At 37.4% G+C, this 25962-nt stretch overlaps 1 protein-coding gene across 1 annotated transcript in view; it reads left to right on the forward strand.

Moving 5' to 3' along the window:
* The window catches only part of LOC127444079 (VPS10 domain-containing receptor SorCS1), a 310619-nt gene that overhangs the window by 201161 nt on the left and 83496 nt on the right, over positions 1–25962 (forward strand). Inside the window, exon 4 of the mRNA XM_051703250.1 lies at positions 18604–18762. Within this exon, the coding sequence (XP_051559210.1) occupies positions 18604–18762 (159 nt within the window). The remainder of the gene's footprint in view (positions 1–18603; positions 18763–25962) is intronic.

Below are 25962 nucleotides of genomic sequence, written 5' to 3' on the forward strand. Positions count from 1 at the left end.
AACCACTTGAGTCATATTGATTACTTTTATGCTGTCTTTATATGCATTTTGGACCTTCAAAGTTCTAACCACCATTCACTTGCATTGTATGGACGTACAGATCTGACATATTCTTTTAAAAATCTTAATTTGTGTTTAGCAGAAGAAATAAAGTCATTCACATCTGGGGTGACATGAGGGTGAGTAAATGACGAGATAATTTTCATTTTTTGGTGAGCTATCCCTTTAATGGAGGTTTCTGGTATAATTTCACATAATTAACTTTGCCTCAGATTTTTCTCCTAAAAATCTTTGACATTTATTAAGAAAGTAAGTAAGTAAGTAAGCATAGTACAGCAAGTACTGTATAGAGCAATACAATAAATGTGGATAGCAAAACGCACTTTGAGAAATTGTTGAGATCTCTTCTAAAACTCTAGAGGAGATGCATGAATAATTATCTGGGTCTTTTTCTCGGGAGAAAAGAAGTGGAAGACTAACACAAAAATCTCCATTTGCTTTCCAGTTATTTTTTTCCCCCAGTCATTGCTGTCTAGTTGAAACAATTAAGAAACTAATGATAACTCATTTGTAGTTTTCCACTTCCCATTTAGTATGTAGGTTTGCTGCTGGAGCATTTGCACCATTTGTCAAGGTGTTTTGTGCAAACGCTGGAATATCTGAGTCATAATCAGTTTATTCTGTCGCCTGGCAACCCCGTGGAGTGCCATCCATTCCGTCAAAGACAAGCTGCCCTAAAACTGAGCCATCAGCACAATCTTTCAGTCAGAGCAAGAGACTGTGCTTCCTTAGATAAAGATTTCAATATTTAGCTGAATTTCTTTGTATCTTTAATGACACTGACCTTCAGCAAGTTTGCAGTTAATACACTGCATTCAAAATCTCAGCCACTAGATGGTAGTTATTTTGCAGGGTTGGGGTCATTTGTGAACTTATGTTTATGTGGTATGTGTTTGTGTAAAGTGTGCAATTAGTGGCACTGATTAACTGTCTTTGCTTGTACTAATAAGAGTGCCTATTGTCTGAGCAGCACTTAAAGGTCTAATTCACCCAAAAATTATAATTCTCTCATCATTTACTTACACTTATCCCATCTTAAACTCATATGAGTTTCTTTCTTCTGCAGAACACAAACAAAGATATTTTCTTAGATATATAATGTAAAAAATTCTAATTGCTGCATCCCAATTCGCCTACTTATACTATGCCCTTAAGTGTGTACTCTTTTTGTGTTGGAAAAGTATCTACCTTTTAGTGTGTAGCAAATACGTGTGCAAATATTGGGACATACTATCATGTCATAAAATCACGTCTTGAATCAAAAACCACTCAGTCGCATTTTTACGTGCATCCTGTCACCTTACACTGACCTGTCAATCATGCTATTTCAGTTGTCATGACATGCATTTAATTTCTCTTTAGTTCATTATTCTTCATTGCATTTAATTAACGATAACCTAAAATGCTTCGTACCATACTGGTGAAGAAACTGCACCATTGAAGATCTGTCGCGAGGTGTTTTGTGTGGAGAGCCGCTGATGTTTTGATATGCTGATTGATGCATGTAGTAATGTGTAGTTCCCTATCTGTCACTCACTCGACGTTGTGTCGATGTAGTGACACTAGGGGTCACTCTTGGGATCCCCGAACACCTCTGCTTTTTGAAAAAAGGCCAATGGGAATTGGCGAGTGGAATTTGCATGCCACTCCCCTGGACATACGGGTATAAAAGGAGCTGGTATGCAACCACTCATTCAGAATTGCTCTTTGGAGCCGACCGGTTGTATTCAGTGCACTGAATTCAATTCCCTCCAAAGACGCACCTCAAAATTGCTGGATTTATGGCGCATTTCAGTGGCTTCTCCCCCTCTGCACCCGTGGAGTGCAGAGAATGCCCCTGGGCGCTTCGGCAGAGCAAAAGAGTATATTCTAAAAGAGTATATTTTCTTCTAAAAGACCGGCACACATGGAAACGTCTTTTTAAAGATGACTTCGAGACATCGTTCGTGGATGGGTCTTGTCCTCATTGCGAGAACATGACCATGGCAACGTTGCGGTCGCGGCTTGGATTCGTAAGAAAGCAAGCCACCCCAGCGGCTCCCCACCTCGGTCCTTCTACCTACGGGTATGAGGCCGTACCGGTTAGCACTGGGGCGATTTGGGAGCACCTCTGCTGGGTAAACCCCCACTGACCTCCCATTCCCCAGCACGCTCGCTTGCCCTGTTCGGGCTCTCGGATGAGACCGCCGGATCGTCTCACGGCGAGTTCAACCTCTTATTCGGAGCCCGGGAAGACGATGAGTTATCGAGCGCAGCATCAGAGAGCGGACTCGGCCACTCTGACGCGGACGACTCGGCTGGGCTCCCTCCTACAGGTGTGGTCGCCCAGTCTCAAGCCGACACGGAGATGACGGACACGCTTTCCCGGGCATCCACGGGCGTCGGGCTAGAGTGGAACTCTCCCCTGAACCCTCGATGATTGGTTCTTGGGCCCACATTGCCGCTCACGGCCACGCTCCGCCCCGGTCCCTTTCTTCCCGGAAGTGCATGAGGAGCTGACAAGATCATGCGCCTCAGGCTCCACCCCGCCACAAGGCCCCACCTGCCGGTACGTCCAAAATGATTATCTCCTTGGACCCCCTCGCCCGGAGTTTGGACGCATGGCTTGCGCTTTCCAACCCGTCGTGATGGCTGACCCGGATCGTCCGACTCTGCTGCGCAATTCAGTTCACCCAGGTTCAGTGGCATCTGCTTCACGTCGGTGAAGGGCAAGAGCATCACTACCTTGCGTGCGGAGATTGCGACCCTTCTGCGCAAGGGCGCGATAGACCCTGTCCTTCCAGACGAGATGAAGAAAGGGTTTTACAGCCCTTACTTCATCATACCAAAGAAAGGTGGTGGGTTACGGCCAATCTTGGACCTGCGAGTTCTAAACCGGGCCTTGCACAGACTCCCGTTCAAGATGCTGACCCAAAAACGCATTTTAGCGAGCGTCCGGCATCAAGATTGGTTCACGGTGGTAGACCTGAAGGACACATACTTCCACGTCTAGGTTTTACCTCAACACAGACCCTTCCTGCGGTTTGCTTTCAAGGGCCGGTCGTACCGGCACAAGGTCCTCCCCTTCGGCCTGTCCTTGTCACCTCGCGCCTTCATGAAGGTCGCAGAGGCAGACCTTGCCCCGCTAAGGGAAGTGGGCAGACGCATACAAAACTACCTTGACAACTGGCTGATCCTAGCTCACTCTCGACACAGGGACCTGGTGCTCAGGTACCTCAGCCGTCTAGGGCTTCGGGTCAACTGGGAAAAGAGCAAGCTCTCCCCGGTTCAGAGCATCTCTTTTCTCGGCTTGGAGTTGGACTCAGTCTCGATAACAGCACACCTTATGAACAAGTGCGCACAGTCGGTGCTGAACTTTCTGAAGGTGTTCAGACAGAAGACAGCGGTTCCACTGAAACTTTTTCAGAGGCTCCTAGGGCATATGGCATCCTCTGCAGTTGCCACACCGCTCGGGTTGATGCATATGAGACCGCTTCAGCACTGGCTTCAGACTCGAGTCCCAAGATGGGCATGGAGCCGCAGGACACATCGTGTGGTCATCATGCTGATCTGTCACCGCCTCTTCAGCCCTTGAAATGACCTAGCATTTCTACAGGCAGGGGTTCCCCTAGAGCAGGTCTCCAGGTGCATCGTGGTTATGACAGATGCCTCCAAGATGGGCTGGGGCACAGTATACAGTGGGCACACAGCCACTGGCTCCTGGACTGGCCCACTGATGCGTTGGCACATCAACTGCCTCGAGTTGTTGGCAGTACTGCTCGCCCTGCAGAGGTTCGCACATTCCCTATCTGTCACTCACTCGAAGTTGTGTCGATGTAGTGACACTAGGGGTCCCTATACAAAACGGCACAACTAGCTGAACTGTGTTCGGGGCTCCCAAGAGTGACCCCTAGTGTCACAAGATCGACACAACGTCTCGTTCCCTCCATCAGGGAACGGAGGTTACGAAGTAACCATGACGTTAATGCAAACCAAATTTACTATATCTTTTCCTATCATTATAGTATCTATTCAATGTGTGATGTTCACAATGTGTTGCAGACAAAATATAACATTATTTACAATTATATTTAAAGTTAAAGATGTGATCTTGCTTCATCATCAACTAAAGTAAGAATCTAGGATTATCTTAAATGGTATACCAAGTCGGAAAGAGAGAACACCTGAATGAAATTGTGCTGGATCACTTTATGTATTTTTTTTATTTTTCTATAGCAGTCACATACTGTTTACATCATTACAACAGTTCCTTGAAAGATAATCTTACCTCCGCTATACATTAGTGATATAATAAATGACAAAAAAATAAAATGAGAATAGATAATTGTGTTAATTTGATTAATTTTCTGTTTATGATAATTCTTTTAACTAACTCTTTTAATCGATGTGGAGTCCTAAAACTTTTCCTTAAAGATTATTTTTGAGAAAGAAGCTCTTAAGAATATACAAAAGCATCCACAATAAGCAGTACAAATACAGTAGATAGACTTAATAGAATGCACAATGGTAAAATGAGGATTATTAATCACTCACCCTTTTCTAATCACTGTGAATGGAGCCGCTTGATCGTTTGCAATTTAATGACCCGATCAGTTGTAGTTCTGAAGCGAATGGTCAAACTACTCTTCTGTCAAGCAAGGGATTGTGTTACTGACATACATACTTGTATGCATAGTATAGCATACTAACATACTATTACTTTTTGTGCAGTAAATACAGTAGTACGTTTACTGTGCACAGTATGCTATGGAGGCCCTGAACCACAAGGTTAAAAGAATTTAAATAAATAAATCACTTGAATTTGTTTTTTCTCTTAATTTTATTTTCTCTCTAAAATTTAAACATTTTCTTTATTAAGATTTGCAAGACATTTGTAGCCTGAGGAAAGAGGTGTGTATACAAAATATTTCTCTTTATTAGGTACTATCATTAATAAATAGATTGGATAAAATTCACAGCTGTAGTTTAGCCCATAAAAGACAAAGTCAACACACAATGTAAAGCCGGAACTGCAGGCCAGGAGCAGCTGAATTGGTCTCTATAAATTTATACAAAATATAGATCAAATTATATAAAGAGGACCAAGGCTTACCAGACATGTGCAGGCTAGCTACAAGCTAAATTTTCCCCCTGAAAAGACACAAATCACCACATGTGCACCATATCACTCATGCACACACACACACACACACAAGCAAAATCAACAGTGAGGTGGAATTTTCCCATTCTCACTAGCTGCTGCCTGTCTGTCAGAATGCTGGTAATCCACTGACAGATAGAGATGGGAACAGAGAGCTGGGTTAATTTAGTCTATAGGAGAGCGGGGTTGATGGTGTTAAAAGCCAATCTGAAGTCCACAAAAAGGATCCTTGCATATGTCCCTGGTCTGTCTAGATGTTGAAGTATGTAATGCATATTGACTGCATCATCCACAGACCTGTTAGCTCGATAAGTAAACTGCAGGGGATCCAGAAAGGGTCCAGTGATGTCCTTCAGGTGGGCTAACACCAGTCTCTCAAATGACTTCATGACCACAGATGTCAGAGCAACAGGTCTGTAGTCATTAAGTCCTGTGATTTTGGGTTGCTTTGGGATGGGGATAATGATGGAGCATTTGAAGCAGTAGGGAACTTCACACTGCTCCAGTGATGTGTTGAAGATCTGTGTGAAGATGGGGCCAGCTGGTCAGCACAGGATTTTAGACAAGTGGGTGAAACACCATCTGGGCCCTGTGCTTTCCTTGTCTTCTGTTTCCAGAAGACCCGGCACACAAGTGGAAAACTCCCACGGCTTGTAGAAAGGTTTACAGTTTATGAAGAGTGCCTCTAAATTAGACAGCACATCTACTTTTGCGTTGTTACATCTATACAGCAACATTCGTTGTTGTAAAAACACGTTCCACCGCCTCTCGTTTTCTCTGTTAACTCCGCGATGCGAACTGCTCTAAACAGCTGGAAGCCCAGCAGATGAAATGCACTGTCCAGAATGGCTTCACTCAGCCAGGTTTCCATGAAGCACAATGTAGCAGAATTTTCAAAGTCCTTATTTGCCCAGTCACTGTATTTTCCTGTCGACATTCTTGGGAGGGCGTGTATGTAAAAATGTTCTGCGGGAGATGCTGATGTAAACACAGAAAGTGTGCGCAATGGCTAAACCCGTCCATGTAGTGCATGATTATTGAGTGAAAACATACAAAAATGTAATTCCTGACTGAAAAGCTCTCACTTATACTGAAAAACTGTTCCAGCACCAGAACAGCCAGTCACAGGAACAGTTTTTTTTTTTTTTTTTTTTTTTTTCCCACAGGCCATCCACCTCATGAACATGAACAAAATTCTTTCCTTTGGTCAATACAACTATGTGCAATGTTCAATCCATCCATTCCTACTTATATCCATATTTAATTTATATTCTTTAACATATCCTACCTCTTCTTCAATACATTTCATCACCTGCACAAAATTGTATATCTGTATATAACATATTCTAACAACATTATTGCACTATTGCATGTTTCTCTCTTTTTTTATCTGTTGTATCTTTTTTTTAATTATTATTACTTTTTATGTCACTATATGTACATATGTTAAAATGTATATGTTTGTATATATGTATATATGTTGCATTCTCTTGCACTGGAAGCTTCTGTCACAATGACATATTCCTTGTGTGAGTAAGCATACTTGGCGATAAAGCTCATTCTGATTCTGATTCTGATACACACATTCCCCTCAGTTATACCAGCACCAGTCTCCCACGGCAACCTTAAATAACAGCACCTTGGATGTTTTGTGAACACCTTGAGCACTCACCTGGGACCCGACTCAGCATTTCACTCTAATTGGTCAGTTCTCTGTTTGGCAAACAATAGCCTTGGTTAATAAGACAATATGGACTGATTTACCACACTGCATTCCTAATAAGAGCAGATAAAAACCACACTGTTCTGAGTTCAGGGAGCAAATTCGGTCTCTGGGCTGTAACGACAGCCTTTGATGGTCTCAGATCTGTGGCATCAGCAAGGGAGATGAAGAAACTTTCTGTGGTGGATAAGTAAAACATTCTGCCCACCTGTGCACACCTACAAAGACTGAGAGATTTGTGTGTGCATGGAAAACATGGGCGTAAGCACTGTACACACAAACAGCTTGGTTTACAGTTTTTTTAATGATGTTCAGTCATCACAGGAAGCAAGAGCATGTGTGCTGGTGCGTAGTGTGTGTAGATGTGTGTGTTAAGTCAATTAAATAAGGATTGTACAGTCCCCATATAACCTGTTTTTAAGCGTGAGTGCATTTTTACCAGACTTCATTTTCATCTGATCACAAATTCAATACATGTAGTTCTCTAAACTAAAACTCTAGACTAAAACAATTTCGGAAGGAGGATGTTTTAATCTGACTATTCACAGTGCTAAAGTAAGCATACATAAGCCCACAACCACGTACACATCCATATGGTAACTTGATGTAAAATATTTATTTAAACGAATGGGTTTGATTACATGTTTTTTTTATTAGTTAAATGGGTGAAACTTAATAAACAAATACATACTGTACATAAACTAATACAAACTGGTAAGCATTGTAGCAATTATAAGTGTAGTAATGTTATCATATTTTACTACATATAAGAATTTATGTTATAATTTACGTTTTATGTTATTTATTTATTTATTTATTTTTTTACTATAATATGCTCATAAGATTCAAAAGACCTGGCTAATGAGAAACATTTGTTCGGGAATCGGACTATACTGGTCACGCTGTATGTTTCGCAATGTAAATTTAAAAAGAAACTGCTCATAAGTCATTTGTTTACGGATCAAGCAACACTGGTCATGCTGTATGTTTTGTGCTATAATTTCAATAGAACTGGCTCATTAGAGTCATTTGTTCACGAATTGCGCTACCACTGATCACTCTGTATGTTCTGCGCTGTAGATTCAAAAGAACCAGCTCATAAGAGTGATTTGTTCGGCAGTCGGACTAAAAGAACTGGCTCATAAGAGTCATTTGTTTGGGAACCGGACTACACTGGTCACGCTCTATGTTCTGCACTGCAGATTAAAAAAAAAACTGCCTCATATGAGACATTAATTCAAGAATGGTACTAAACTGTATGCTTTGTGCAGTAGATCCAAATGAATCGACTCATGAGAGTAATTTGTTTGGGAATCACTATACTGGTTGCACTGTGTTTCGTGCTGTAGATTCAAAAGAACCAACTCACTAGAGTCCTTTGTTTGTGAATTGGGTTACACTGGTCACGCTGTATGTTTTGTGCTATAGATTCAAAGGACCGGTTCATAATAGTCATTCATTCAGGAATCAGACTACACTGGTTGCGTTACATGGTCTGCACTGTAGATTCAAAAGAACTGGCTAATATGAAACATTTGTTCAGGAATCGTACTATATTGGTTGCACTGTATGTTTCGCAATGTAGATTTCAAAAGAACCAGCTCAAAAGAGTCATTTGTTCGTGAATAAGGCTACACTGGTCACACTGTGTGTTTTGTGCTGTAGATTCCAAAGAACCGGTTCATAGGAGTCATTCATTCAAGAATCGGACTACACTGTATTCTTTGTGCCATAGATTAAATGAACCGACTCATAAGTCATTAGTTTGGGTATCAGAATACACTGTTCTGTGCTGTAGACTCATAAGAACTGGCTCATAAGAGTAATTAGTTTGGGAACCGGACTACACTTGTCAGGCTGTATATGTTTTGCACTGTAGATTCAAAATGAACTGGCTCATAAGAGTCACATGTAATGTTTTTTTTTCACTAGATTAACACGACCCGGCTCAGAAAAGAACTTAGTTCAGGAATTAAACTTACTGATCGCATTGTATGTTTTGTGCTGTATATTCAAAAGAATCGGCACATATGAGTGATTTGTTTGGGAAGCAGACTGTTCTTGTTGCACTGTCTGTTTTGTGTTGTACTGTAGATCCAGCAGAGGGACAGCGCTGACGCTGAATTGCATCACAAATACTATGAGTGAAGGACTTGGAACTGTGCATATTTTCATGGTGCCATCAGGCAGTCAGAGTTATCAGGACATCATTTTCCTGCAGTTACAGAGATCAGTCACATGGCATTTATGGCTTAGGTGATTGTCTAAAAAATAAAATTGTTCAGAAAAGATGGCAACATCCAGGTTGCATACATCCGATGGTGCACTGGAATGACAATGGATAGCTCTCTCTAGGTATTTTAGACATAAAAGGAAATTAAATTCCAAGCTCAGAGCACCATTTTATCAAGGTCAGGTTAGCAGTGGAAATAGGTTTCCATGACTGGCCTTGTTATAGTCAGGATTTTCAGAAGTGAGACAACCAATTAGTTTAAAATGGAGCCAAACATGTTTCTAATTTAATTAATATTCTATCAGAGCCGCGTAGCACTGTGCGACGTGGACTCAAAGATTCAAAGGAATACTCTCTCAGTGTCTCTCCAGCTACCTCATCTGCCGCTTCATTAACCTTTGCCACAAACCTATGCTCTTTTACTAAGTGTCACTGATAGGGACTTAACATACAGAACCGGAGGAGAGACGAAGGTGGATTTTACTCATGTGCATGAGTAAAAATATATAGGCAAAGGAACGAGAGTAAAAGCGTAAGAGGGAATTTAAGATAACATGAATAGCCATCGTTAATGTGTGACTCATTTTATAAAAGTGAAGACTGTAGACAATCATTTGATCTAAAACTAGAATTACTTGCACTTGGATTATATGTATTTAACTTCTAAAGAGCTGATTAATGCCATATAGAGAAGGTTTATGCAATAACAAAATTTGTGACTGCAGTGTGAACAGTAAGGTCAGAATTCAAGCATGTCATTTTACATCAATCTAGCTCGATATTAGTCATAATTGCATGCTTGATTTATCCTTGGTGTGAATCATAAAATAATTAAAGAATATCACTATATACTGTAAAGTATTACACAGAAAAGTGGAAAAACAAAACAAAACAATAAAACATATTTGTTTAACCTGTTGTAGTCTCAACCCCAGAAGGCAAAGACACGGACAAGCCACACAAACACATTCACTAACCGTATGAAGCATACTGCACACAAAACGGGACACTTTCTCAATCTAATAAACACTTATTTGATTGGCTTGTTTGTGCAACTTACGAAAGTCATGTCACCATGCATGCCAGAGTAGGGTTTTTTACACATGTGGGAGCATTGCTTATTCAGACCAGTGTCTGATATCAGCCACATTTAAAAGGCCTACTTTAAAAAGAATCAGATTATTGCAGAAAATTAGAATTGAGGCTTGCGGTGAGAACGTACCTTCTTACAACATGTCTCTCTCTCGCTCTCTCCCTGTTTCTTTCCATCTCTTACTGCATGATTAAAGGTCAAACAGGAGAGAATGAGACACACAGTCCCTTTGCATGTATCTTCCTGCATCTGCATTTTCCATTTGCATATGTCAATGTCAGGTATAGAAATGCAGATTGAGCAGCATTAATCCATCCTTCAGTGCATGCGACACCTCATATGACTTATGTGAGAGCTTTTTGTTCAGTACAGCGGATTCTAGCATAATCTGAATGCAATCAGATCGCACCTGAATCAAAGCAATAGTTCACTCAAAATGAGAATTTTTCTCATCTTTTTCTCACCACCATGTCATTCTTTCTGACTTTCCATCATCAGTGAAACACAAAAGCAAATCTTTGATACTGTAGATTCTCAGAGCTTCTGTTTTCCATACAAGGAAAGATGCAAGAGAACTTCAGATAAACGTAATACAGGGCTCGACAATAACGCTTGTCCACTTATTCAGGACAAATGGATTTTTAAAGGGGAAATTGAAAGAGAATTTTACTTTCCCGACCAGACAAGAGGCCTGATTACTACTTGCCTGGTCATTTATTACAAAGTTCATATTCTTATTCTGCTGTTGAAAAAATTCTAGAGTGCACAGACTGCCAAATAGAGTGGAAGCCAGAAGTGTCTTTCAAACTAGCAGTCACTTAGAAACAACAGTGCTTTGCTTGACCAATTAGAATTCAATTTGTCATTACCTCAGGCAGCATCAGCGAGCCGCATAGTTTAAAATTTCGAATAAGCTAGCGATCTAGCAATACACAGCAATGTTTCTCAAGCCTTCGTAACCCGGCCAAGTGCCTGGTAAAATGGCAAAACCCCAAAAGAGAATAACTGAATCGAACATATTGGGTTACGAATCAAAATGGTAGTGGAAATTCAGCCCTACCTGGAAGGATGAATTTGACTGGGTGTGGTAAGAGGAAGACAGAGGGATGTTCTCGGATGCATCCCAATTTGGAAAGTAAGTTACTATCCCACTAACTTTAGTTATGTAGACTAGCTGATTGACTAGTTCTCAACTTGGAAGTTCTCAACTTGGAAAATAAGTAGCTAACTGACAATTGAGTTAGGAGTTAGACGTTAACTGTAGCTATTGTCATTAAGCATATTGAAACTGGCAGCTAGCTAGCTACATTGCCCAGTTACATGTTGCCGAGCATGGGGCACAATGGGCCTACATTCGCTAAGTTAAACCATCTATCTGCACTGTGATCTTAATGTGTTACTCTGAGGAGTGACTGACCAATTTACTTGTCAGCTGGACAAGCACATGACAATGCTTATTGTTGAGCTCTGATCAAATCAAATCTCTTTATTGTCACTCAAACATATACACAAGTGCAACAGTGGGTGAAAGTCTTGGGTGCAGTTCCAAGCAACATAGTAGTATGGCAATTACAATAAACATCTGATTTACACATAACACAGTTTACACATCTTGTTTCACCATACAATATACAATATACAGTATACACAAAATAAGAAGACTGTATACAATAAAAATACACTGTACCCCCCAAGCAAGATTCAAGCAGGAATTCATCAGACACTGGAATGGAATATTGCATATCGTGCCGCCATTTTGCGGCCCTCTTCAGCCTGTCATGACCCTTCAACTAATCGCGGCCCATTCGCCCTGTTATTTTTTTTTTATTACAAATGATATTATCAGCATAACGGTTTGAGTGAAAACCCGATGATTATGATATAATCATGTTCCTGCATATGAATTTTCATAGAGCATCTTAAATGCTTTAATGAAAGAAAACCTGTCCTTTTGTACTAAATGAGTTACAGTTAATGTCACAAATTTGCTTATTTGATTACTGATCACGAAATTTTGTGCAATCTTAAATATTTCTTATATTATGTCATACTACATTTTCAAAATCACACAGAGGGGTAATTACTAGCACGCAAGCAACAGTGAGAGTGGAGCAGGCTATTTTACTTGTATGAAGTTTTTTGCACCTGACATGCATTCCAATCTACATCTTGATTTAATCCTTCCTGATGATCATGCAGTGTGTTTTTTTTATGAGCTGAATGGGAGAATAAACACTATTAAAGTATGAGGAGACTCACGCTGCACGTGCAAGCCATACGCGCATTACCAGCTGATCAACTATTTAGCCATTTTCGGTAAATCACTCCTACAAAATCCTAAAACTTTATTTCCAGGTTTAATTTATGTTTTGATAAGACTCAGATTTGTATGTTTTCTCTTTTAATCATTTAATGTAATTTTGAGTGTGACCATGATGTACCTTTATGCTGGGTTGGAAACCTCAAGGATTAATAGTGGTGTTTTCCTTATTACTTCACGTTTTGTTCTGAAAGCAGAAAGAAACAAATGAAACACGGAATGTATGCTGTCAACTGCACAGCGAGACTGAAGCAAATCGGGCGCATTTACTCATGTGATTAACCGAACCTGAAGCGCTGCCGGCTCGTGATGTGCGAAAGGCTTGCACGCGCTGCACGAGTCTGTTGGGTATAATGCAGTCTCATCACATTTTAACTTTTTGTTTAGTCTCCCATTCAGCTCATGAAAAAATGCTGTGTGATCATGAGGAAGGATTACATCAAGATATAGATTGGAACGCAGGTGCTGAATTTCATCTAAATAAAATAGTCTACTCCTCTCTCGCTGTTGCTGGCATGCCAGTGATTACCCCTCCAGTATTGGCACATGTGCCATAGGTTGCTGACCCCTGTCCTAGAGGGATGGAAGCTCACCTCCGATGATGTATCTGGCAGTTCGCACCACACTTTGCAAGTCTTTGCAGTTGAGGGTGGTGCTGTTGCCATACCAGGCAGTGATGCAGCCAATCAGGATGCTCTCTACAGTGCTGGTGTAGAACCGTGTGAGGATGTGGTGGTTCATTCTAAACTTCCTCAGCCGAGGACACCGAGGAACTTGAAGCTGCTGACTCTTTCCACCGGTGCTCCATTGATGGTGATGGGGCTGTGTTCATTGGTCTTACTGACGTTGAGGGAGAGGTTATGCTCCTGACACCAGTGTGTCAGAGTGTGCACCTCCTCTCTGAAGGCTGTTTCATCAATGTCAGTGATTAGACCTACCACTGTTGTATCACCAGCAAACTTAATGATGGCATTGGAGCTATGTGTTGCCACACAGTCATGTGTGTACAGGGAATGCAGGAGTGGGCTGAGAACACAGCCCTGTGAGGCTCCAGTGTTGAGGGTCAGTGATGTTGGAGATGTTGATGCCCATTCTAACCACCTGTTGTAGTTCATGTAGTTTCTTTTGGTTGTATTGTATTGTTATTGTATTGGTGATCTAAATGATTGACCGCTGTTATTAACTTGTAATTGAACAGCTTTACAATAGTCAACATTTTTATCAATGCGTTACACTTTTAGCACCCAGAAGTGAATCTTAACATATCAAAGAGAGAGCCAGTTAGGCCCTGTTGCCACTACACAAATGCATCCATAATATGTCATTCAAAGAAAATAAATAAATATATATATATATATATATATATATATATATATATATATATATATATATATATATATATATATATATATAATGTCTCAAGCATTTTATTGCCGCTTTATTAAAATAAGGTATTCGCCAGTGGAGCCACCCAAATATCACTTCTGACTGGTTAGCATCTGGGTCATGTTTGTGGATTTGGCAGCAATGATCGATGAGCTAGTGCTGTGGGTTACAGCCGCTATGGTTAGCATTAGCATGTTCCGTTTGATGAATGACTTAGCAAACTCTGCTGCCCTGATCTACTTAATAATGCTGTTGCCCTGGAGAACAGTGTCAAGAACGCAATTGAAATGGAAAGCGATTCTGAAGTGGACACACATGTTTTAATGTTCTGGTGACTTGTGGAAGAAGCAGGACCAGTCAATCCTTGGAGTTAGAAGAAGTTGCATTGACCTGTATAACATCAGAGAGTGGGTTATTGATCTAACAATATGATCAAAACATATTACAAATTAGCTATGGTGGGAGATCTGAACAGTACAAAACTTTGCAACATAATGGAATAGAAGAATAAACAGCCCTATGGAGTCATTTACACTGAACGCATCTTTGCCAGTGTTGGGTAAGTTACTCTAAAAAAGTTTTGAATTACCAACTAATAATTACATCTTCTACAGTGTAATTAGATTACTGTACTAATTACTCTGTCTGAAAAGTAATTGCATTATTTATTACTAATTACTTTCTATCAGCCTCGACCAGATGAAAAATACAATGATAGACATGAAACTGTTCTTTTAATTCTTTCAAATAAATCATATAAAATCAAATAAATTATTCATGAACTGACCAAAGAATTTAAGGGGGCAGCGTTAAATTAGAAAACATATATTTTAACATTAGATATTATTTAGATTTATTTGGCAAGTAGTCTTGTGAAAAGCTGGATAATGAGCAGTCAGTTGGGTGTTATTGCAAAATAAAACCCTTCAGGTGTCTGGGTTTATTTTGCGATAACAACCAGCTGACTTTATCTCTTACGTATTTGTCATCCTTCCTTAAAATGTTTTATTAAGCATGGTGTCATGTAGTTTTGGACAGACAAATGAAGACTGTAGTTTGACTACTCAAATACCGGCACTGCAAAAAATTATTTTCTTAATTAGTATTTGTGTCTTGTTTTCCCAGTAAAAAATCTAAATATTCTCAAAACAAGATATATTTACTTGACAAGTAAAATGCCATAAGATTTTAAGTCTTGTTTTCAGAGAAATCTGACAAAATCTATAAACTTTATGCTTAAAACAAGAAAAAAATTCTGCCAATGGGGTAAGGTAAATAAATGTTTTCCCTTTGAATTAAGTTTATTTTTCTTAACCCTTTGGCAAATAGTTTTGTCTTGTTTTGAGCATAAACCTCACTAAATTTATTTGGATTTCCTTTAAAACAAGACAAAATATCTTATGCCATTTTTGCTTGTCAAGTAAATTTAAGAATGTTTCGATATTTTTTACTGGAAATAAGACAAAAATACCAATAAAGATTATTATTTATTTATTTATTGCAGTGTATGTTAACATACTGATTGTACTGCTTGATGAAAAATGACAACGTTACCACCTTGCTACTGAGAAATATAATTGAAATAATAGCTTTGCTACTTGTAACAATGCTGTTGCCCAAGTGATACCATTATAAGCAGAAACACTTCAAGCATGCATATATGTGTCCTCATGTACTTTCTTATTTGCTTTGGAGAATCAGACCAGGATTCTAAGCAAATTTAACCTGAACACCAAAAGCTGTAGGCCTATTCTCCTTACTGTGTATCTCCAAAAAACATTGGCCTATTGTGAATTACATAATAGTAAGTACACACAAGCATGGAGTAAAGTTGTTGAGCTCAAACACAAAACACTTAATCAAGCATAGACCAACACACACACACCCTAACTGAGTTTAGGGTAAGTTAAAGCGAGCGCACACACACACACACACACACACACACACACACACCCCATCATAATGAGTTACTCACTGGGGTGTGTTATAAGATTGACAGCGTTAAAGAGATCGCTGCGTGTGAACTACTGTGAGTATGATAAGATCAAACCAATTGAATTAGGGATTAGAAATTAAGAAATCACATTTAACACGAGGTGGTGCTGTCACAATTTCATTATGGCATGCAAATTTGGAACACGGTTTGTGAGTTCATCAAATCTATGAGCTTCCAGTCTAGTGTACAAAATAGAAATTGACACACAGCATTGATGATGTTTCTTAATTGCCACAGACTTGTATTTTTGGTAAAGTTCAATTTTTTAAATTCCATTTAATATTCTGAGGATGCAGCGCTGTGTAGAAATTATCATCTGTAGTATAGATATTTTAACAAATCTTCCTTGTTTAGTGAAACATGATTTTTGTTTAAATGAGGAAAACATATTCATGGGTCTTATGATAAGCAGTCTCTCTACTTTCTCTCAACAACATCTCAATTTAACCACCAGATATTTGTAAACAGAACATGGAGTCTTGCTTAAGGGTTAGTTCACCCCCAAAATGATATCATTTAGGCTTCTCGCACTCATTCAATTACAAACTTGTATCTCTTTCTTTCTTTTGTGAAACACACACACACACACACACACACACACACACACACACACAAAGTTTAGAATGCTACTGCAGCTTTTTCAACTAATAATCAACTAATCTAACGATTGTTAGAACGATTATTCGACTATTCGGGCCATTATTGCAATGATTAATCATTAGCTCTTAAATGACTATTCAGCTTGTAAAAAAAGAAATACTTGGATTTTTATTACGTTTAAATCATTAAAATAATAATAATAATAATAATTGCAAAAAATCCTATCCTATCAAGTGTTTTTGTCTTGTTTTCCATTTAAAATGATCTAAAAATCCTTAAAACAAGATATATTTACTTGAGAAGCAACATATAAGATATTTAGACTTGCTTTCAGAGAAAGCATATTTAATATAAGTGTATTTTGTCACTTGTTCATACTTCTGCCAGTGCAGTAAAGACAAAATATACTTAAATTCAATATATATTATCTGAAAGTCTAAATATCTTATATGCTGCTTCTCAGGTAAATTGATCTTGCTTTAAGGATTTGAAGATATTTTAAAATATTAAAATATATTAAATATTATATTCAACATTCATCGATAGCAATTTTTTTTATTCTGCATTATAACTCCTAAAGTAAATGTACATAAGGAATTTTAAATGTTTATATTGTAAAACAAACCAAAAAAGACAAATCAAAAACCAATTTTATTTTATTTTTTATTTTTTTGTTAACTTCGATCCATCTTTAACTCACAAAAAAACAAACTCTCTCTTCAAACCGAGACACATAAATTATTATGATTCAGCGAACACGCACGAGGGACAAGCGTCTCCGCGCGAGAGGTTTTATCAGCCTGGACAAGTTTGGAACTCTCTTGTGCATTTTTTTTACGCGACTTATATAAGCGGTTCCTATCACACAGAGAAATACCAGTTTCAGAGTTTGTGCTTTTTTACACAACCCACTTCATAATTATTTTAACTTTAATAAAGGATGCATTAAAGATATAATGCCATGGTGTTTCATTTTTAGACACTCTGACATGTTTTGCTCAAGCGGAACACTATGTACGGCTCCGCTTTATTTAACATCAGGATGACACTGCTTCTGTATTCACTTTATATTATATTATATTATATTATATTATATTATATTATATTATATTATAATTCCCTCATACTTTGCGATCTGTTTCACCTTAAGCTGTTTGGAAAGATTGGTGTGTGTCTGGACTGTGAGCTGTGTTTTCATCCTCTCCTCAATCAGGCGTGAGCTGAAGTGCTGCTCTTGCGTGCCATCATTAGCATTTCAAATTATCTCATGTTGCGTTAAATGAAATCAAACGACTATTTGACAATGACAGTTTTTGTCGACAATGTTTTATTGTCAGTGTTATCTATAACGTAGACTAATCATTTCAGCACTACTGTCTAGCTAAAAAAAAATCTAAAATGTCCATAAAAGTTGTTCATATGCAGGCCCAGCTCCACAGGGGGGCCTGGGTGGGCCTGGCTCACCCAATCATGAACTTGGCCCACCTTGAGAACTACACCTACACCCACCCCTCCAACTGTTCGGCCCACCCGGTGGGTCCTATGGCCCACCTTACATCTTAGAGCTGGAGCCAGGCCTGTCCATATGACTCTTGTGCTATATTGCAAGTCTTCTGAAGCCATATGATAGGTTCATTTGAGGAACAGACTGAAATTTAAGGAGTAATTAACAGAAAATCTTCCCATTTTCAAAACTCAGTTTTCCTTATGTGCATTTCGAAGATTTTTAATATTGTGAATATTGTATGGACTACTTTTTTGGTGCTTTTTTGTGCTTTTGTTAGCTAGAAAGCCCTTGGTCACTGTTATGAGCAGCGTGATCATTCTGGTTAACATATTATGTTGTGTTCCACGGAAAAAAGAAAGTCATACAAGGTTGAAACAAAATGATGGCGAGTCAATAGAGACATAATTTTCATTTTTGGGTAAAGTATTCTTTAACAACCCTTATAGACCTTGATTAATACCCTTAGGGCCACTAGCTGAGGCATCTAAGGGACAGTGAAGAAACTCTGTATGACTGAAAACCTCTTTTTTCTCTCTCTGTTTCAGATCATGTTGCTGACAGATCCAGAGGTGGAGAGCAGTTTGCTCATCAGCTCAGATGAAGGCGCCACCTATCAAAAATATCGCCTCAATTTCTACATTCTGAGTCTGTTGTTTCATCCAGAGCAGGAAGACTGGATCCTAGCTTATAGCCATGACCAGAAGGTGACGATTCTTCATGGCTAAAACATTTCATACAGTTTTAAAGGGGTAGATTACCCAGAAAATGACAATTCTGTCATCATTTACTCACTCATTTTGTTCCACTACTTACTTTTTTTCTTTGGATCACAAAAAGAGATTGTAGGTACAGTCTCAGTCACCATTCACTTCACTGTATCTTTTTTTCCACGGAATAACAGAACAACATTGATAGCAAATTGTTTATATTTCCATTTGGGATAAATAACATCTAGAAGAAAACTGGACTGAAAAGCATGCTTTGAAATGGTTGCTAATGTTTATTTGGGCTTGAAATATGACTTCAAAAGGCAGTTATGAATGCAAGAAGAAATATGTCTTAAAGAGACAATTTGGCAATTAAGGCAATTTATGCATACCAAATTGCAGAGAATTACCATTAATTATATGCTTTGCAGCTTGTGGATTTGGGCTAATAAATATTGACATTTTTTTACTCTTTTGAACAAATTGTTCGAGAATCAGATTTATGAATCAAAAGAGGATTTAACCCTTAAATGCATGGTAATTTTTCCAAACACTCTTTAGAGACCCTGCACTTATATCTATAAAATAATGTCAAATTTTCAAAATATTTTCAAGACGATTAGAAAATAATAAAATAAAATATCTTTTGATGTTTTATTTTTTATAAATCAAATAGATAATGCAACAAATCAGGACAAATCTAGAACAGGATTCACTTTCACATTGAAATGTCATGAGATGCAACTGGCTGTCAAACACATATTGAGCTACACATAACACATAATCAACACACAGGATACATATCAGCTACACCTAAATTACATATACATTACACCTATGTATTTTCTCAGGCATGTATTAAGTCTAAATTATTTCAGCAGTACACCCAAATGACAATAGACATATCATACTGTTAATGTGTTACACTTGCTATAGTTTACTTCAATGTTGTTTCTACATCAGCTATCAATGTCAAATGTGAATAAAGTCAATCACTGAAACATCAGCACCACCTTGAGTAAGAAATAACAAGTATAATATGTATGTGTACATACATATGGGATACTGATAATTCACCAATGTTGCATTGATGCACAGCAAATCAGTGTGCTATAGTGTTTATTTGTATGAATATAGTACTCATTTCTCTTGTAATAAAAAAAAAAAAAGGATATCCTGTTATAGTAAATTTAAATAGATATGAAATTATCATAAAAAAATATATAATTTATGGAAGTGCGGAAAAAAAAATACACTCTTACATACCTCTATACACTTCTGCTACTTAAACAATTTTATTTATATATATATATATATATATATATATATATATATATATATATATATATATATATATATATATATATATATAAATAATATATTTTTGTTTTTTTGTTACACTATTTAGAGATAGATTGAGGAATACTAAAGAGGATGAGGTACAGGGGTGGAATGAGGTCCCGGGTCTCTAAAGACCCGAGGTCAACCTGATCGCACATAAAAATCGGCAATTGCGTGCCGATTTTCTTTAGCCGAAATCGGTATACGTTGACCGAATTTGAAAACACAGCCTCCAGAGGCTAAAGCGGTAAGTGTTTCAAAGCATATAAATAAGTGTGACATCCATTTATATCCAGGAGAGTTCACCAGAAGCCAGTTGTAAAAATAATTGTTTTCAGCTGAACAGGGTGTAAAACAGTGAAGAGAAATGCTTATTTTATTTAATCTACCCCCATCCAAAACCCAAATCTAACCTTAACCATTAGTAGAGACAAAATGCAATGTCAGGGACAAAAATTGCAACCTCCTTATCATGCTCGTGATTGTTTATACAAACATGATTAGTTCCTCGTTTGATTGGGGACTGAATTGTTGTCACCCATGCAACTGACGCAATGTGCTACCAGTCGAGCCACGAGGGAAAGTAATTGTTGTTGAGCCATTCCAAATATGTCTAATGGGAGATAGGGCATGTCAGTGAGTCGGCAAACTGTTGCCGATCCTAGGGTAACGGAACTTTCGGAAACAGCATGCCGACTTCCCGTGTGATCATGTTGCCAAGGTATGCGTTTAAGGGTTAACTAGTCAAAACTGCTTATATTGTTTTCATTGTTTCAACATTTTTTCTTTCACCTTTCTACATGAGTTTCAGAATGAAATAAAATCTTAATGTAGCTCACTCATAACATGTTAACACAACACACTTATTAGTATCAATCAAATTAAAATCAAATTTGAAATTCTTTTAATTGTCTAAAGAGAACTAACAATGAGATCTGAAATTGACTTATTGAGACCTAAAAATGAGTCTCAGGAAGACAAACATATTTTATGTACACAGCTTTCTGTGGTAAAAACATTTTAGAAAGATGGCACGAATATGTGAAACAGGTAAAAATGTGGTTCATGTGGTAACATCTGATTATTCAAGTCTAATTATGAATTTAATATGACTCAATGAACCTGACTGTATGAGGGTACACTATCGATAGTCTTTTAACTTTTAATTTCAGATTAGGTAGGAATAGTCCCTTTTTTTCAGTATAATTATTATTTTTTTCTACAAAAAAAGATTGTTCTACGTATTGATGCAGATCTAAAAGATGTAAACAATGTCTAACTGAGATAACATTAATACCATATTTTAAAAATATAATTTTCTTTGCAAAACATAGTAGTTTCAAATATAGCATTTTCTTAACAAATGATTTATTCACCTCAGTAACATGTTTATAGAATCAAATGCCATGATAGTTTCCGCACAAGTGATAGTGTAAGGTCGCAGTCTGTTTGTCAACACTGACAAATCAACATTGATTTCACCCTTGAATGAGGAGCATTGAAAATTAATTTCAATTAAATAAACACTATCAGAACGATTTATCAGCCAATTGTAGACTAATATCTGACTGTTTGCACAATATGCATGACTAGCCACGGTTAAAGCCGCAAAAGCAAACAGCACAAAAACACAATCACCTACCTAATTAAAGTCCTTTCCAAATCTATACCGCAAATACGTGCATAATTTATTAGTGTTGACAGTTTTCCTCTTACACAAAAAGATTTTAAACCATAGTATCACTGGCAATGTTTCTGAATTTGAGCTGTTTTATAGTTATAATTAACATACAATAGATGAGAGAGGAAACAAGCTAAAGCTTGGTAACCTTCATCAATGGCAGTGAATAGTGAATATTCTACCCTGTCCCCTTCTATCCATTCTTATTTGAATTTGTTTGTTTGGGTTTGGTCTGTTGTGTTGATTTCTCCTAGTTTGTGTCTAAATATGACCGAGTTCCATCCACCCACAGTCAGGATGTTACACTGGAAAGAAGAGATTGTGATATCGCAGTTCCCTACTGCCATGCAAGTACAAATGCTGCCTTGAAACCCCCCACTGTTTTTATATCTGTCTTGCTAAACCTGGCAAAAATATGTTGCTTTGTTCAAGGAAAGTTAAGTTTCTTGATTCAGGAAAACTTTTTCTCAAACAGTACTTTTCATTAGTGGTGTAAGTACCGGTGTTACTTATTTGTGCCATCTTTTTATTTGTCACCATTTCCTTCACAAAGCTGTGTACATGAGATATTTTTATCCTCCTAAGAAACATATGTGGCTCAGTTTGGCCTCATTTAGTGATTTGGCCAATTTAAGATCTAATATTGTTTGTTCTAATGAGACGACTGCCAATTTGATTATACAGATTTTTAAGTGTGTTAACAGTTTAAGCAGGGAGCTAGATTAATATTAATATTTTATTTTGAATTGTATTGTGAAATTCATTTATAATTGTAGTCTATTAAAAGACACTACAGCACAATGTAAGATTAATTAAATTAAGAATGATATTTTTTTTTCCATTTTCTTAAAGAAATAACTTTTTTTGCCAGTGTAAAACCATCACTATGTTAGGGTTTTGTGGGTGATTGCCAGGGCATTGCTATGTGGTTGCTAAGGTGTTCTGAGTGGTTTTAACATGTTGCTAGGGTGTTCAGGGTGTTTCCAAGTATGTTCTGAACAGTTGTTTACTGGTCCAAGTAAAATGAGCTAAGAGGGTTGGTAACTGAAAACACCATTTAAAACAAAAAATACTTGCACAAAATGCTTTTCATTACTTTCGGGTTTGTTAACGATTCTTGAATGTGCATTATACTGCCGATGAGGACAGTACACTTTGATAAAATACTCTTGACAGTGTTTTCTGTGCTACCATTCACTGCAACACAACGCTAGTACACCGAACAAAACATACAGTATGACCAGTATAGTCCTGAAAAAATGACTTTTATCAGCCACAGCACGACACATACCATGTGACCAGTGTAGTCCTATTTCCGAACGAATAACTCTTACGAGTCGGTTACGAACTCTTATGAATCTACATTGGGATACATACAATGCAACCAGTGTAGTCCGATTCCCATACGAATGACTCTTATGAGCCGGTTCTTTTGAATATACATTACGAAACATACAACACGACCTGTGTAGTCCGATTTACATAGGAATGGCTCTTATGACTCGGTTCTTTTCAATTTACAGAGCGAAGCATACAGCGCGACCAGTGTAGCCGATTCCCATACAAATGATTCTTATAAGTCAGTTATTTTCAGTCTTCATTGCTAAACATACAACGCTACCAGTGTAGTCCAATTCACATAGGAATGACTCTTATGAGTCGGTTAGTTTGAAATCTACAGCACGACACATACAGCGGACCAGCGTAGTCCAATTTCTGAACGAATTACTTTTATGAGTCGGTTGTTTTGAATCTAAATTGTGAAACATGCAACACTACCAGTGTAGTCTGATTCATGTTGGAATGACTCTTATGAGTAGGTTCGTTTGAAATCTACAGTGCGAAAGATACAGTGTGACCAGTGCAATGTGATTTTTCACACAAATTACTCTTGTGAGCTGGTTCTTTTGAATCTACAGTACACTGCGAAACATAAAGTGTGATCAGTGTTGTCTGATTCCCGAATGAATGACTCTAATGAATCTACAGTGTGACACATACAGCAAGACCAGTGTAGTCTGATTTCTAAACAAATGACTCATGAGCTGGTTATTTTGAATCTACAGCGCAAAACATACAGTGAGACCAATGTAGTCCGATTTCCGAAAGAATTACTTTTATGAGCCGGTTCTTTTGAATCTACAGCGCAACCAGTGTAGTCTACAGCACGAAACATACAGTGCGACCAGTGTAGTCCGATTCCTAAACTAATTACTTGTGTGAAACATGTCTACACCTCAAACAGACAGCACTACCCAGAGCCGGCCCGTGGGTTTGTGGGGCCCTAGGCGAAGTCATGAAAATGTGCCCCCCGGAGTGAAAATTGTCCTAACTTTAAAACATCCATACAACCACTGCAAACGTGATGAGCAGATTTTTTTAAAAGAAAACACTAAGAAAGAAGCACTATACTGTATAGCTCGATAGATGACAAATAACATGTCCAATTGCTTTTTTTTTTTTTTTTCCCCAACATGAAGATATTAGGTTAAAATGTCCATGCATGCATAAGGGAATATGTGTAGTTTAGGTGCTGTGTCACCATTTTATCACCTTATTTTGACCACCTTTCAACCTTTTTTCTGGAAGTAAAAAAAAAAAAAAAAAAAAAACAACAATGTCTCAATTGATATGAGGTCATGGAAACTGCAAGTATGATAATTACTGGGTAACATGTTACAACATTTGGTATCATTAACAATGTATAATACACTTTTACAGGTTTCATGTAAGTTCTTATTGTATTAACTAATGTTAACATACAATTTTTAATGTTAAACTGGACTAGTATATTAAGAAATTAAGAAACTAAGATTATTAAGTATTGTTCATTGTTAGTTCATATTAACTAATGTACAGTAGTTTACTAATGTTTACAAATACAACCATAAGTGTTACTCCATTAAATAAAAAAAATAAAAAATAATAAATAAAAAAAAAATAAGAAAAGGCTGTTTAAAATAGTTTTAGATAGTTTTAATAGTATAGGACACTGCTAAAAATGCTTCAAATTCAGTTTCAACTACCCATATATGTGTAAATGTTTAGGGGAAGTGACCCAATTAAGCCCACCCAACGTTTTACATGTTTTCTTATATAAATGTTAACAGCCTTCCAAAAAATTATTATTAAATCAAAGATTAATCTCTTGCCTAAACACTCATGCTATGTTTTTTTAAGCCCACATGTGTTCTTAATGAGCCCACAATGCTTTTAAAAATGTAAATGCTTCACATTTTACTAAATAAGCAATTTATGATTATTTTTGTAGATTTAGACCGCAAACATCATAACCAGTAAATTAAATCTTTAAAATCTGAATCTGACAGTCCTTATATTTTTGTTCTCTGTCTTTTCATTTTTCTTCCTGCAATGAAAACAGATTCAGTATGTAGCGTTGACAAGTTCAGTTTAATATGCGGTTCAACGGGTTATTTGCTCAGTGGGTTTATTATGAACAGTAGGGGTCAGTGGAAAATAAGCCTAGGTACAGTCAAGGTAAACACATAATATATTTTTCTCTTTTTTTCATGAATAAAAAAAAAAAAAAAAAAAAAAAAAACTTTTTGTTTGTTTGTTATTGTTGTTTAAAGAAAGTTTAAGGTTTGAGGAAACAGTATTTTCAAAGACACTGTTCCTTATAAGCCCAGATGAAAACAAAGTTATATTTCTGGATTATAATTACAGACAGAGCACTAAATATTGTATGAGCTCAAGAAGCTTCTTAAATATTTTCATTTAATGTGTTTATCAGCCGTTTTTATTCATTTATTTTCTTTTACTGCAGTGTCCTGCACTAGCTCCAGAAACTCATGAAATCCATCTTTTCAAATACAAAGTATTGCTGTTAAATACAAAGAAAATGGTGGAATTATGTATAAATAAAATTACATCTTTTAAATAGGGCCTATAAACACAACACCTTGAAATATATATTTGTAAACAAATGTAAAGTATAAACACATACCTTTCAGGGAGCAGAGAGGTTATTTTCCAGATTAATTGCTCATATTTTCACTCTATGTGAGTTTTTTGGCATCTGTATATCGACAGTGTCTGAATTTCTTCCCCAGCAGATTAGTCTTGAGAAAACGTGAAAAGCCCTAATGATTTGACAAGCGCCGTTTCTGCTATCCTTTACACAAAATAAGCCTCAATGACTCAAATAGCCACAA

Source organism: Myxocyprinus asiaticus, chromosome 7 (assembly GCF_019703515.2).
Source record: "Myxocyprinus asiaticus isolate MX2 ecotype Aquarium Trade chromosome 7, UBuf_Myxa_2, whole genome shotgun sequence".
NCBI classification, from domain to species: domain Eukaryota; kingdom Metazoa; phylum Chordata; class Actinopteri; order Cypriniformes; family Catostomidae; genus Myxocyprinus; species Myxocyprinus asiaticus.